General features: G+C 41.1%; 1 protein-coding gene across 1 annotated transcript in view; it reads left to right on the top strand.

Moving 5' to 3' along the window:
• GLP2R (glucagon like peptide 2 receptor) overlaps positions 1-13,104 on the top strand; it is a 120,240-nt gene that overhangs the window by 37,920 nt on the left and 69,216 nt on the right. The window contains exon 8 of the mRNA XM_073310817.1: positions 11,610-11,670. Coding sequence (XP_073166918.1) covers positions 11,610-11,670 — 61 coding nt within the window. The remainder of the gene's footprint in view (positions 1-11,609; positions 11,671-13,104) is intronic.

Raw genomic sequence — 13,104 nt, 5'->3', positions numbered from 1 at the left:
GAAGACAAGTGCCTTTCTCACATGTAGGGCCTGATCCAGTAGATGTGCTCAGTGGCCACCTACTGGATTGGGTCCCATTCAAAATCTTGACCCAAGAGAAGAGGTGGTGGGGGCTTTTAGCCTAGTGGCTAGAACACTAGCCTGGGATACAGGACACACAGGTTCAGTTCCCCCTTCTACTTGATGAGGAGAAAGGATTGGCTCAGGGTCGCTCTCAGGAGGATGCTGAAACCACAGAGCTATGGGATGTGCTGATGGGGTGTTCCCACAGTCTCTCCAGTTGAAGCTCTTCCATGGTGTATAAATACTTAAAAGGGCACTGGGCCAGAGAATGAGAATGACTTTATAGCCTGCTAAGGGCACCCACCTGTGAGGTGGGAGACCCAAGGTACAGTCCCCCTGCTTCATTACCTATTCAGTTTTTTATCCAAAGTGGAACAGGAGAGACAGATGGAGTACCATATCAGAGTATCATATCACCCAGTGGCTACAGCACCTCCTGAGAGGTTTGGGGATCCCTGTTCAAAGCCTCTCTCTCATTAGGTAGTTGAGGGAACTGAACAAGCCTCTGCACCACATGACTGAAAAGTACCCAAAGTAACACCAATTTTTAAAGAGTTCCAGTGGAGATCCTGGCAATTACAGGTTTCAGTACTGGGCAAACTGGTAGAATATATAGTAAAAAACAGAATTACCAGACACATAGATAAGCATGATTTGTTGGGGAAGAGTCAACATGGTTTTTGTAAAGGGGAAATAATGCCTCATCAATCTACTAGAATTCTTTGTGGTTGTCCACAGGCATGTGGACAAGAGTGATCCCGTCAATGTAGCGTACTTAGATTTTCAGACAAAGTGCATCACCAAAAACATTTAAGCAAAGCAAGTAGTGATGGGATACCAAGGAAGGTCCTCTCATGGATCAGTAACTAGTTAAAGATAAGAAAAAAAGGGTAGGAATAAATGGTCAGTTTTCACAATGGAAAGAGATGAACAGCAGGATCACCCAAAGATCTGTACTGAGATGTGTGCTATTCAATGTACTTATTAATTATATGGAAAAGACAGTGAACAGTGAAGTGGCAAAGTTTTCAGATGTTACAAAATTATTCCAAAGCTAAGTCCAAAGCTGACTATGAAGAGTTACCCAGTTTTGTGAGATCTTTGTAACTGGATAACAAAATGGCAGATTAAATTCAATTTTGATAAATGCAAAGTAATGTATGCTAGAAAAAATAATCCCAACTACACATATATAATGCTGGGCTTTAAATTAGACGTTACCACTCAAGAAAGAGATCTTATAGTCATTGTGACTAGATCTCTGAAAACTTCAGCTCAATGCACAGCAGCAGTCAAAAAGGTTAACAATGTTAGGATCTGTTAGGAAAGGGATAGAAAAATAAGATAGAAACTACACAGCTACTATTTAAATCCATGGTGCACCCACACTTTGAATATTATGTGCAGCTCTGGTTGCCTCATCTCAAAAAGGATAGAGTGGAACTGGAAAAGATTCAGAGAAGCTCAACAAAGATTATCAAGAATATGGAACAGCTTACATAGGAGAAGAAACTAAAAGAGTATGGTTTTTTTATAAAAAGATTTAGAGCTGTTGATTAATTGCAGTTAACTCATGCAACTAAACTAAAAAAAATTAATCACGATTAAAAAAATTAATCGTAGTTTTAATTGCACTGTTAAACAGAATACCAATTGAAATGTATTAATTATTTTGATGTTATTCTGCATTTTCATATATATTGTATTCTGTGTTGTAATTTAAATCAAAGTGTATGTTATTTTTATTACAAATATTTGCACTGTAAAAATGATAAAAGAAATAGTAGTTTTCAATTCACCTCATACAAGTACTGTAGTGTAATCTCTACAGTGAAAGTGCAACTTACAAATGTAGATTTTTTTTAGTTACACAACTGCACTCAAAAACAAAACAATGTAAAACTTTAGAGCCTACAAGTCCACTCAATCCTACTTCTTGTTCAGCCAATTGTTAAGACAAACAAGTTTGTTTACATTTACAGGAGATAATGCTGCCATCTTCTTATTTACAATGTCACCAGAAAGTGAGAACAGGCATTTGCATGGCACTTTTGTAGCCGGCATTGCAAGGTATTTGCGTGTGTGGTGGAAAAATTAACCACGTGTTGTGTTTGGATCAGAACCAAGCCTAAGGCTCCTTTATTGATTACAAGCGCAGGGGGGTAACAGCTCTAAGTAGCTGCCCCCCCCCCCCCCCGATGAAAAGCACACAGAGCTTTTTAAAGCTTAAAACCACAGACAAATTACACATTCGTCTTAATTACCTTATTTGGAATATAGCAAAACAAGCTTTTCCTGTTATTGACAGGTGTTCTTTTGTGGTTAACGATTCTTAAGCTGTGCTGCTGCAATTGCCTTACAATGGAATTTTCCACACTCTTTTCTTATGCTTCATATACACAGTTAGCTTGACCAAAAGTTTTAGGCCTACTTGGAAAGTTTAGGCATACTTGGGTCCACTGAATTTTTCCTCTACACGTGCCAGATATGCTAAATGTTCATATGCCCCTTCATGCTTCAGCCACCATTCCAGAAGACATGCTTCCATGCTGATGATGCTCATTAAAAAAAATAATGTGTTAATTACATTTGTGACTGAACTCCTTGGGGGGAAATTGTATGTCCCTGGCTCTGTTTTACCTGCATTCTGCCATATATTTCATGCTATAGCAGTCTCAGATGATGACCCAGCACATGTTCATTTTAAGAACATTTTCACTGCAGATTTCACAAAACACAAAGAAGGTACCAATGTGAGATTTCTAAAGACAGCTACAGCAGCCAACCCAAGGTTTAAGAATCTGAAGTGCCTTCCAAAATCTGAGAGGGACAAGGTGTGGAGCATGCTTTCAGAAGTCTTAAAAGAGCAACACTCCTGATGCGGAAACTACAGAACCCGAACCATCAAAACAGAAAATCCATCTTCTGCTGGTGGCATCTGACTCAGATGATGAAAATGAACATGTGTCGGTCCACACTGCTTTGGATTGTTATTGAGCAGAACCTGTCATCATGGACACATGTCCCCTGGAAAGGTTGAAGCATGAAGGGACATAGGAATCTTTAGTGCATCTGGCACATAAATATCTTGTGATGCTGGCTACAACAGTGCCATGAGAACGCCTGTTTTCACATTCAGGTGACACTATAAACAAGATGAAAAGGAGTACTTGTGGCACCTTAGAGACTAACCAATTTATTTGAGCATGAGCTTTCGTGAGCTACAGCTCACTTCATCGGATGCATACTGTGGAAACTGCAGAAGACATTATATACACAGAGACCATGAAACAATACCTCCTCCCACCCCACTCTCCTGCTGGTAATAGCTTATCTAAAGTGATCATCAAGTTGGGCCATTTCCAGCACAAATCCAGGTTTTCTCACCCTCCGCCCCCCCACACACAAACTCACTCTCCTGCTGGTAATAGCCCATCCAAAGTGACCACTCTCTTTAAAATGTGTATGATAATCAAGGTGGGCCATTTCCAGCACAAATCCAGGTATTCTCACCCCCCCACCCCCCTCCAAAAACCACACACACAAACTCACTCTCCTGCTGGTAATAGCTTATCCAAAGTGACCACTCTCCTCACAATGTGTATGAAAATCAAGGTGGGCCATTTCCAGCACAAATACAGGTTCTCTCACCCCCCACCCCCTTTTTTTCAAAAAAACACACACACAAAAACCAGCTGAGTTTTTGTGTGTGTGTTTTTTTGAAAAAAAAGGGGTGGGGGGGTGAGAATACCTGGATTTGTGCTGGAAATGGCCCACCTTGATTATCATACACATTTTAAAGAGAGTGGTCACTTTGGATGGGCTATTACCAGCAGGAGAGTGAGTTTGTGGGGGGGGGGGGGGGGCGCGGAGGGTGAGAAAACCTGGATTTGTGCTGGAAATGGCCCAACTTGATGATCACTTTAGATAAGCTATTACCAGCAGGAGAGTAGGGTGGGAGGAGGTATTGTTTCATGGTCTCTGTGTATATAATGCCTTCTGCAGTTTCCACAGTATGCATCCGATGAAGTGAGCTGTAGCTCACAAAAGCTCATGCTCAAATAAATTGGTTAGTCTCTAAGTTGCCACAAGTACTCCTTTTCTTTTTGCGAACAGACTAACATGGTTGTTACTCTGAAACCTGTCTATAAACAAGATGTGGGCAGCATTATCTCTTGCAAATGTAAACAAACTTGTTTGTCTGAGCAATTGGCTGAACAAGAAGTAGAACTGAGTGGACATGTAGGTGCTAAAATTTTACATTGTTTCATTTTTGAATGCATTTTTTGTACATAATTCTACATTTTTAAGTTCAACTTTCATGATAAGGAAATAGCACTACAGTACTTGTATTAGGTGCATTGAAAAATACTATTTCTTTTATTTTTTACAGTGCAAATACTTATCAAAAATAAATATAAAATGAGCGCTGTACACTTTGTATTCTGTGTTGTAATCGAAATCAATATATTTGAAAATGTAGAAAACATCAAAAATATTTAAATAAATGATATTCTATTATTAACAGTGCGATTAATCACAATATTTTTAATTGCTTGACAGCCTTAAAAAGATTATAAAAAGATTAAGGCTGTTCATCTTAGAAAACAGACGACTAAGGGTGATATGATAGAAATCTATAAAATAATGAATTGTATGGAATAAGTGAATAGAGATGTATTATTTACCCTTTCCCTCAATACAAAAAAGAGGTCACCTTGTGAAATTAATAGACACAGGTTTAGTACGAACAAGAGGAAATACTTTTTCACACAAAGCATAATTAACCTGCATCATTCACTTCCATAGAATGTTGTGATGGCCAAAAGTGTAACTGCATTCAAAAAAGAACTAGATTAAGTTCAATAGGATCAGTCTATCACTGGCTGTTAGTCCAGGTAGTCAGGGATGCAACCCTATGCTCAGGGCAACCCTAAACCTCTGACTGCCAGAACTGGAAGGGGAAGATGGGTGGATCTTTCTAGCATTGCCCTGTTGCATACATTCCCCCTGAAGCTCTGGTGCTGGCCACTGTTGAAGACAGGATACTGGTCCATATGCACAACTGGTCTGACCCACTATGGCCATTCTTATGTTCTATAGTGGTCTAACCACTGGATTAAGGCTATGTCTACACTACAGTTTATTTTGGCATAATTTAGGTCATTCAGGGGTATGAATAAACCACCCCCCTGAGTGACATAAATTACAACGACATAAGTGCCGATGTGGACAGTGCTATGTCGGTGGGAGAGCTTTTCCTGCTGATGTAGGTTCTGCCAGTCATGGAGGTGGTTTTATTATGCTGAGGGGAGAGTTTTCTCCTGTCAGCAGAGAGCATCTTCACCAGAGAGTTATAAGATCAGTACCACCACCTCCTTGAGTGGTTTCATGTGGACTGAGGTGGGTGCCTACCTCATTCTCAAAATAAATGACTTAGGTGCCTGAGCCGCATAACTCCAGGAGAGGGGTTCCCAACTGTGTCTCCGAAACCCCACCCTTCTCACACCCGTCTTGTTGGCATCTCTCATTGGCTAGTTTAGGTGGCTCCCCTTTTAGACTGCTTAGTTTGGTGGATCACATTCTTAGGCACCCATCTCTCCCTTGTCATTGTATTGGGAGTCTAGCACCCAACTCAGGCTTTGTGGATGGCTGTGTGTTCCTGTGATTTTCTAGCCACCTAAATGTTAGGAACCATAACACTCAGCAACACAATGCTGGGCCGGAATTAGTGATGACAAATTATAATGACAGAATGTTACACTTCTCTTTCTGTATGACTTTTATTGATTTCAGAAGATACAATTTTAGTCCATGCTCACAGGGTGGCACTATGACCACTGCTGTGGCTACGCCACTTATGAGCCTGCTACTAACTCTGAACTTACTCTGGTCCTTTACCTGAATGAATAGCAACTCATTCTTTTAGATCCAGAGGTCACAGACATAGAATCATAGAAAAGTAGGCCTGCACGGGACTTTGGTAGGTCATCTAGTTGAAGCCCCTGCACTGAAGTATTATTCAGACTATCCCTGACAGGTGTTTGTCTAGCCTGCTCTTAAAAACCTCCAATGATGGAGATCCCACAATCTCTTTAGGTAACTTCTTTCAGTGCATAACCGCTCTTACAGTACTGGAAGTTCTTCTTAAAGTCTAACCTAAATCTCCCTTGCTGCAATTTAAGCCCATTACTTCTTGTCCTGTCCTCAGTGGCTAAGGAGAACAATTTATCACCCTTCTCTTTAAAGCAACCTTTTACGTACTTGAAGACTGTTATCCTGTCCTGCCTCACTCTTCTCTTCTCCAGACTTAACAAATCCAATTTTTTCAATCATTCCTTGGAGGTCATGTTTTCTAGATCTTTAATCATTTTTATTGCTCTCCTTTGGACTTTCTCCAATTTCTCCACATCTTTTCTGAAGTGTGATGCCCAGAACTGGACACAATATTCCAGCGAGGTCTTATCAGTGCTGAGCAGAGTGGAAGAATTACTTTTTGCGTCTTGCTTACAGCACTGCTGCTAATACATCCAAGAAGGTTTTTTGCAAAAGTATTACATTGTTGACTCATATTTCATTTGTGATTGACTATAAACCCGATACTTTTCTGCAGTACTCCTTCCTAGGCAGTCATTGCCCATATTGTATTTGTGCAACTGATTATTCCTTCCCAAGTGTAGTACTTTGCATTTGTCCTCATTGGATTTCATCCTATTGATTTCAGAACATTACTCCAGCTGGTCAAGATAATTTTGAATTCTAATCCTGTCCTTCAAAGAGCTTGCAACTGAGACAGTTACTGAATGTCTCCAGTTGAGGTATCCACATTTTAGAAAGAATGTTGAAAAATTGGAGAGGGTGCAGGAAAGTTACTAAGAAGATTGTAACAGGGAATTTGGAGCATTTCAGCGGGATAGTGGTAGGAGCACTGGGCTCTCAGCCCCTGGCTTGGTTGAGGAGCCTCAGTCTTTAAGGTGGGAGGGAATAGGGGGACCTGGAGCCTCCCTCTCCACTGGGTTCCAACCCCTGAACAGTGGGAGCCCTCCCAGCAGGAAGTCTAAATCCGCTGCCCTGAGCTACTTCCTACCAATGTCTGCTAAGTTTGAAGCATGGCTCCTCTAGTCCAGTTAAATGCCTGGCTTGCCTCCCATAGCACCCTCTGGTGGATCTTGGGCAGTGCCCTGCCGTGGTTCCAGTCTCCTTTGGGTGGGGCAGGCACAAGTTGATAAAGCCAAACCCCACAATGTCTCTGGGCTTTGCTCACTCAGTTATCTCCAGTGCCAGAGACTCCTACATCTACTTTGCAGTCTCCCTTGGCTGGGGAGACAGTGCTTACTCCCAGGTGGCTGCCTTGGCTGACAGACTAGTACCCCTGCATCTCAGGCAGGGAGACAGCTAGATCCTGCCCCTTCACCAGTCAGTCCCAAACTGAGCTAGGGTCCCTCCTTTTCTCCCCCTCCAGGTCTGGCATTGACTGCAGGTATAATGGGGCAGGGCTAGCTGGGCCCAAAGGCTCTCTTTAACCCTTACTGTGCTGGTGGGCAGTTTCTCTGCTTCATCACAGTGATACAAAATCTGGAAAACCAGACTTCAAGTAAGAGTCTAAAGGAACTCAATTTCTGTTGTTTATGAAGGAGAAGTTAAAGAGGTGACTTGATCACAATCTGTAAGTACAGCAGAATCTCGTTTATCTGATGTAATTGAGATCGGGGCCAGATCAGAAAACCAAAAATTTGCATAATCTGGAGAATGGGAAAGTGTGAGACTGAAGCACCATCAAGCAGCCACAGGAGAGTTTGCCTGCTTCTGGACCTGTGTGCACTAGTTGTTCGGTTAATACAGAAAGCTGGCTAATGGAGGGTTGGATAAACACGGTTTTACTGTACTTATGCAGAGAGAAGAATGCTCATACTAGAGGGTTCTTTAATCTAGAAGGCAGAGGCATAAGGCATCCAATGGCCATAAACTGAAGTCTGAAAAGTTTGAATTAAAAATAAGGCACAAATTTGTAAGAGCATAGTAATCAACTACTGCTTTCCTGTGGCAACTGTATTATGGTCCCACAGTCGTGGCAGAACAACATGTTGGAACGGATACATAAGGGACACCAGGACCGCACAGAATTCCAGGAGCCAGCCCTAACATCAGGGTGGTGACCTGGCCTAGGATGGCCATCCAATATCTTGAGAGATAAAAGGAGATGCAACAAAGTCAGTCCGTCACTGGTGCTTAGCCATGGTATGAGAAAAGAGCCTGATGCGCGAGCAGCAGACTTTCCCAGAGTGGCTACAGGTCCACTCACCAAATGGAGGTTGGAGCACTCTGCCTCCTGGCTTGCCTGTGGGCCTCTACGTGGGCTCTCTGTGATGACTGCACTAGACATAACCCGGCTTCTCCAGACTGAGCATTTGTGGGCAGGATTCTTCCAGTTGTCAGTGGGAATGCTGAATTTGAGGCCTCGCTTGACCTTGTCGCTGTATTGGAGCTTTGGCATTCCTCTGCATCACGGGCAGTTCTTAAGTTGACCATAGAGTACAGCCTTTGGCAGACAATCTTGAGGCATGTGCTCCACACATCCCAGCCAGCAAAGCCTGTGAATGTCCAGCATAGTCTGCATAGACAGTAGGCTGTCTCTCAAGGATCCTCCCCATTCTCTCAAGGATCTTGTTATTGATGATCCTTTGGTCCCAAGTAACTCCAAGGACTTTTCCAAGAGAGTAGAGGTGGAAACTTTTCAATCTCCACTCCTGCTTGTAGTACGTAACCCAGCTTTCACAAACGTAAAGGAGGGTACTAAGGACACAGGCCTGATAAATTGCTAACCCTGAACACAAAGTTGTCTGTTTGTTGTTCCAAACACACGAGGTAAGCTTGCCAAAGATAACAGAAGCTTTCTCGATTCCATTATCAAGTCCCCTATCAAGGTTAAGTGAGCTGGTAAGAATTGAGCTGAGATAGCAGAAGTGATCCACATTGTCCAGAGCTTCATTTTTGACATAGATTTTAGGTGGATTGTTGGTACCTTGTGACATGACAATTGTTTTCTTGATACTGATTACTATGCCTGGCATTGGGCAGGCCCAAAAAAGCAGTTTGGAACCATGCAAGCCATGCAAAATGATGACAAAGACGCAACTCAAAGAACATCTCAAATCTGTAGTATCTTCCAGAAGGCCTTGGATATTAATAGCACTAGTGCTGTCTGAAGCAGAGGATCATACCAGCCTGGGACCCATCAATTATTTTTTTATATTAGTAAAAAAATCTACTTTTCACTAGATTCACAAGTGATCAGGACATAGAAAATGTAAAGGGTGTCTTCATTTGGACAATGGGAAGAAACAGTCACTGATAATGGGGCTACAGTTTGACAGTTCAGAATTGTGTGCTTTTGGGGTATATTTCAAGCATATTCCTTTCAGCCCCCACCACCCAAAAGGGAGCGGACTATCAGAGAGTGCAACACAGATTGCTAAGAGATAGCTACAAGAAAAGGATTCCAGAATAGCTCCATTGAAGACTAGGTCAAAACTACAGAGGTGTTATAATTACCTACCCAGGAACAAGGTAGTTTTCCTTTAAATAAATTGTGAGGCTACTAGTGCCACTCACTGTGCTCTATGTCTGAAGCTTCTAGAACCCACTCAGAGCAGCAGTGTGTATTTAGTTAGGCCTGGTATATTTGTGTATATTTAGAGACTCAGCTGTGTCTGTGAGGTTTCTTCATATTGTCTTTATGTAATCAAGAAAAGACACAAGAACGGTGAATCATAGAAGATTAGGGTGGGAAGAGACCTCAGGAGGTCATCTAGTCCAACCCCCGGCTCAAAGCAGGACCAACACCACCTAAATCATCCCAGCCAGGGCTTTGTCAAGCCAGGCCTTCAAAACCTCTAAGGATGGAGATTCCACCACTTCCCTAGGTAACGCATTCCAGTGCTTCACCACCCTCCTAGTGAAATAGTTTTTCCTAATATAACAACCTAAACCTCCCACACTGCAACTTGAGACCATTGCTAATTGTTCTGTCATCTGCCACCACTGAGAACAGCCTAGTTCCACCCTCTTTGGAACCCCCCTTCAGGTAGTTGAAGGCTGCTATCAAATCCCCCCTCACTCTTCTCTTCTGCAGACTAAACAAGCCCAGTTCCCTCAGCCTTTCCTCATAAGTCATGTGCTCCAGCCCCCTAATAATTTTCGTTGCCCTCTGCTGGACTCTCTCCAATTTGTCCACATTCTTTCTGTAGTGGGGGGCCCAAAACTGGATGCAATACTCCAGATGTGGCCTCACCAGTGCTGAATAGAGGGAATCTCTGTGTAATTTCCTGAGATGATTGTAACACTCCCTGGGCGAACCCAGGGTTGTGAAGTATTTTGCCACTACCTGCCCTTGTTGTGAAGCAGTCTTGTCTTGCTTGCGGTAGCTCAGCTCCCTGAAACTAACAGCTTCTGGCCACACTCGAGCACTGACTTCCAGGTCTCTGCAGACCTCTCCCTCTCTGTGCAAGCTTGTGACAGACCCACACCAACTCCCTAGTCCTCAGAGCACTCCCTGCAGTTTCCAGCCTTTGTCACTGGATACTCACAAAAATTACCAGGTAAGCTGTGCCTGATGAGACAGTGTGCACACAGCTCAACTGGTACAACTCACAATCAGGTCCTCTATAACAATACTGCACTGATATATATTTCTAGTGAAACAGTCATAAATTTATTATCAAAGGTTAAGTTTTAAGAGATAGTGAATAAGGATTATAAATTGAAACTGAAATGTTTACACATATAAACAAAACATAAAACACGATTCTTGGTCTACACTTCTTAATGGTTACCTTTCCTATTTAATAAAGTAGATTTTCTCCCAAAGATTTAGTCTGACAGAGCTGCTGGTTTTCAGTCAAAACTAGGATCCAAGCTTTCATGAACATCCCATACCTTTCAATGAGTTTCTTCCATGAATGGATCACAAAATGTCTTACTTGTCCCCCAGCTATAGCCCTTTGAAGTGAACCCCAGTTGTTTATTCTTTTGTGTATTGTTCCCTGTTGATTTTGCATCTCCCACTCATTCTGTATGCTGATGAAGATTTACTTTGTACTGATTTTTAATCCTTAATTTACATCAAAGACACGCTTTATCTGTCAGAATTCTTGTTTGTCAACTCTGCCTTGTTTCAGATTTTAAAACATATTTTCAGTAGGTATACATAACTACTTATATAGTGTCGTTACATATATTTCACAATGATGTTAATGACTAGTGTGTCACCATCATTCATTTGATACCTTACAAGACACTTTGTATGGATAAATATTATTAAAAGAATGTGTTAGGTATAGTAAGCTTCTCAGATATAATAGGCATTGCTGACACAGAGTAATGAACTCTTTGTCAGTTGGCACTGGGAATTTCTAAGGGTCACAATGATCCTGAAAAGAATGAAAATCATTATATGTAGGATCATCAGGCACAGCTGTAACATGACTGTATTTTGCATTAAACATTTTGAAAACCTGGTTCTAATTTGCTGTTTTTCTTTCCAACAGTTATTCCAGTTCTGTTTGTGGCCCCCTGGGGAATAGCCAGATCAAAACTAGAAAACACAGGGTAAGTTACTATATAAAGATAATCATATAAGATTGATTTGTTTGTTTTAATGGGTTTTCTGATTGTTTATAAGTTAGTATGCACAGACATGCTACTTTTCCTGGAGACCTTTGACAGCATAGGACACCAATATCATCTCTTAGGGTAGTTTGACTTTATTCCTTTGGGAACAGTGAAAGGTGCAGACCATCTTGAAGGATGGGGACACTATCTTCCCTGAAAACAGCATTTGGTTTGAGTCCTATTGAAAACAATGGGAGAGGGCAGCCATTTTGAAAAGGTTCCATTTTAAAGAATGTCATATATGATCACTAGCCCTCAAGAAAATTCTTCAAAAGTAGTCAAATCATGAGATGTCAATGAGTTTTAATTATATGGGAAGTTTGAAGGGTCTGCATTATCCCCTTATTAAAATCATTCAGGAGAAAAATGCTCTGAAAGGAGGTGTTACATTTATTAAAAGATCCATTTTTAAAATTAATTTTAACTCAAAAACTAATTCATGGACTGACTTGTAAATTCTCAGAAACTTTATTCTGGACTCAAAGAATAAGTGCTATAATTTTGGGAAGAATATGACATGTACTTCATACATTTCAAAATGGCTGCATGTCTGTTTTAATGGCAATACTGAACTAAACCTTAACTATATAATCACAACCAGAGCTTTCATGGTAAAAGACAAAAACACCACATTTTGCAATGGTTAAGTTTATGCATAACGACTACAAACCAAGCATTTTAAAATGAGCAAATCTGCAAGAATGTCAGAGACAGCAATGATTCAACAGTTTATAGAAAGCACAATCTTCACCCAGACCATTTCTACACATGTCACAATCTATCACTTTCATAAGCAAATGCTTCACCAAAACAACCTTAACTCTGTCCTTTTCTTTTTGCGAATACAGACTAACACGGCTGTTCCTCTGAAATCTGTCCTTGTAGTGACACCATCCTATAATCTTCATTTCTTCAATCCTTATTTATTTCCCCAAAGCCAGTTTTTAAGCTATTGATTATTCATACAAATAAGGGCTTTCATTATCCTTTCTCTGCTTTTAAAGATTTGTTACCTTTAAATGCAGTAATTTTTCTGAGAGAATAAGAAATTTACAGGCTGTGGCTAACATCATCTCTGTTTTTTAAAAAATCAATGTGCTTGTATAGTGAACATATTATTGCCAAACTCCAGTCTTCCCCTCATCAGGCTTTTAATTATATTGTAGACAATAGCAGCTGTAATATTAAAGTGAAAGAAGGCACTTGCCATACTAGCCTTTGCTCTTTTCCTTCAATTTCTATCATATCACTTCAAGTGTTTATGAGGCTTCTATACACAATAGCAGAGTATTTATGGTACATGGACAACTTTGTCTGGAGTATTATTATTGCTACGATTTATCTTATATTGCAGCAGCAATAAGAGCCACC

This window comes from Lepidochelys kempii, chromosome 14, assembly GCF_965140285.1.
Source record: "Lepidochelys kempii isolate rLepKem1 chromosome 14, rLepKem1.hap1, whole genome shotgun sequence".
Classification (NCBI taxonomy): domain Eukaryota; kingdom Metazoa; phylum Chordata; order Testudines; family Cheloniidae; genus Lepidochelys; species Lepidochelys kempii.
This window is presented reverse-complemented; position numbering and strand designations above follow the sequence as displayed.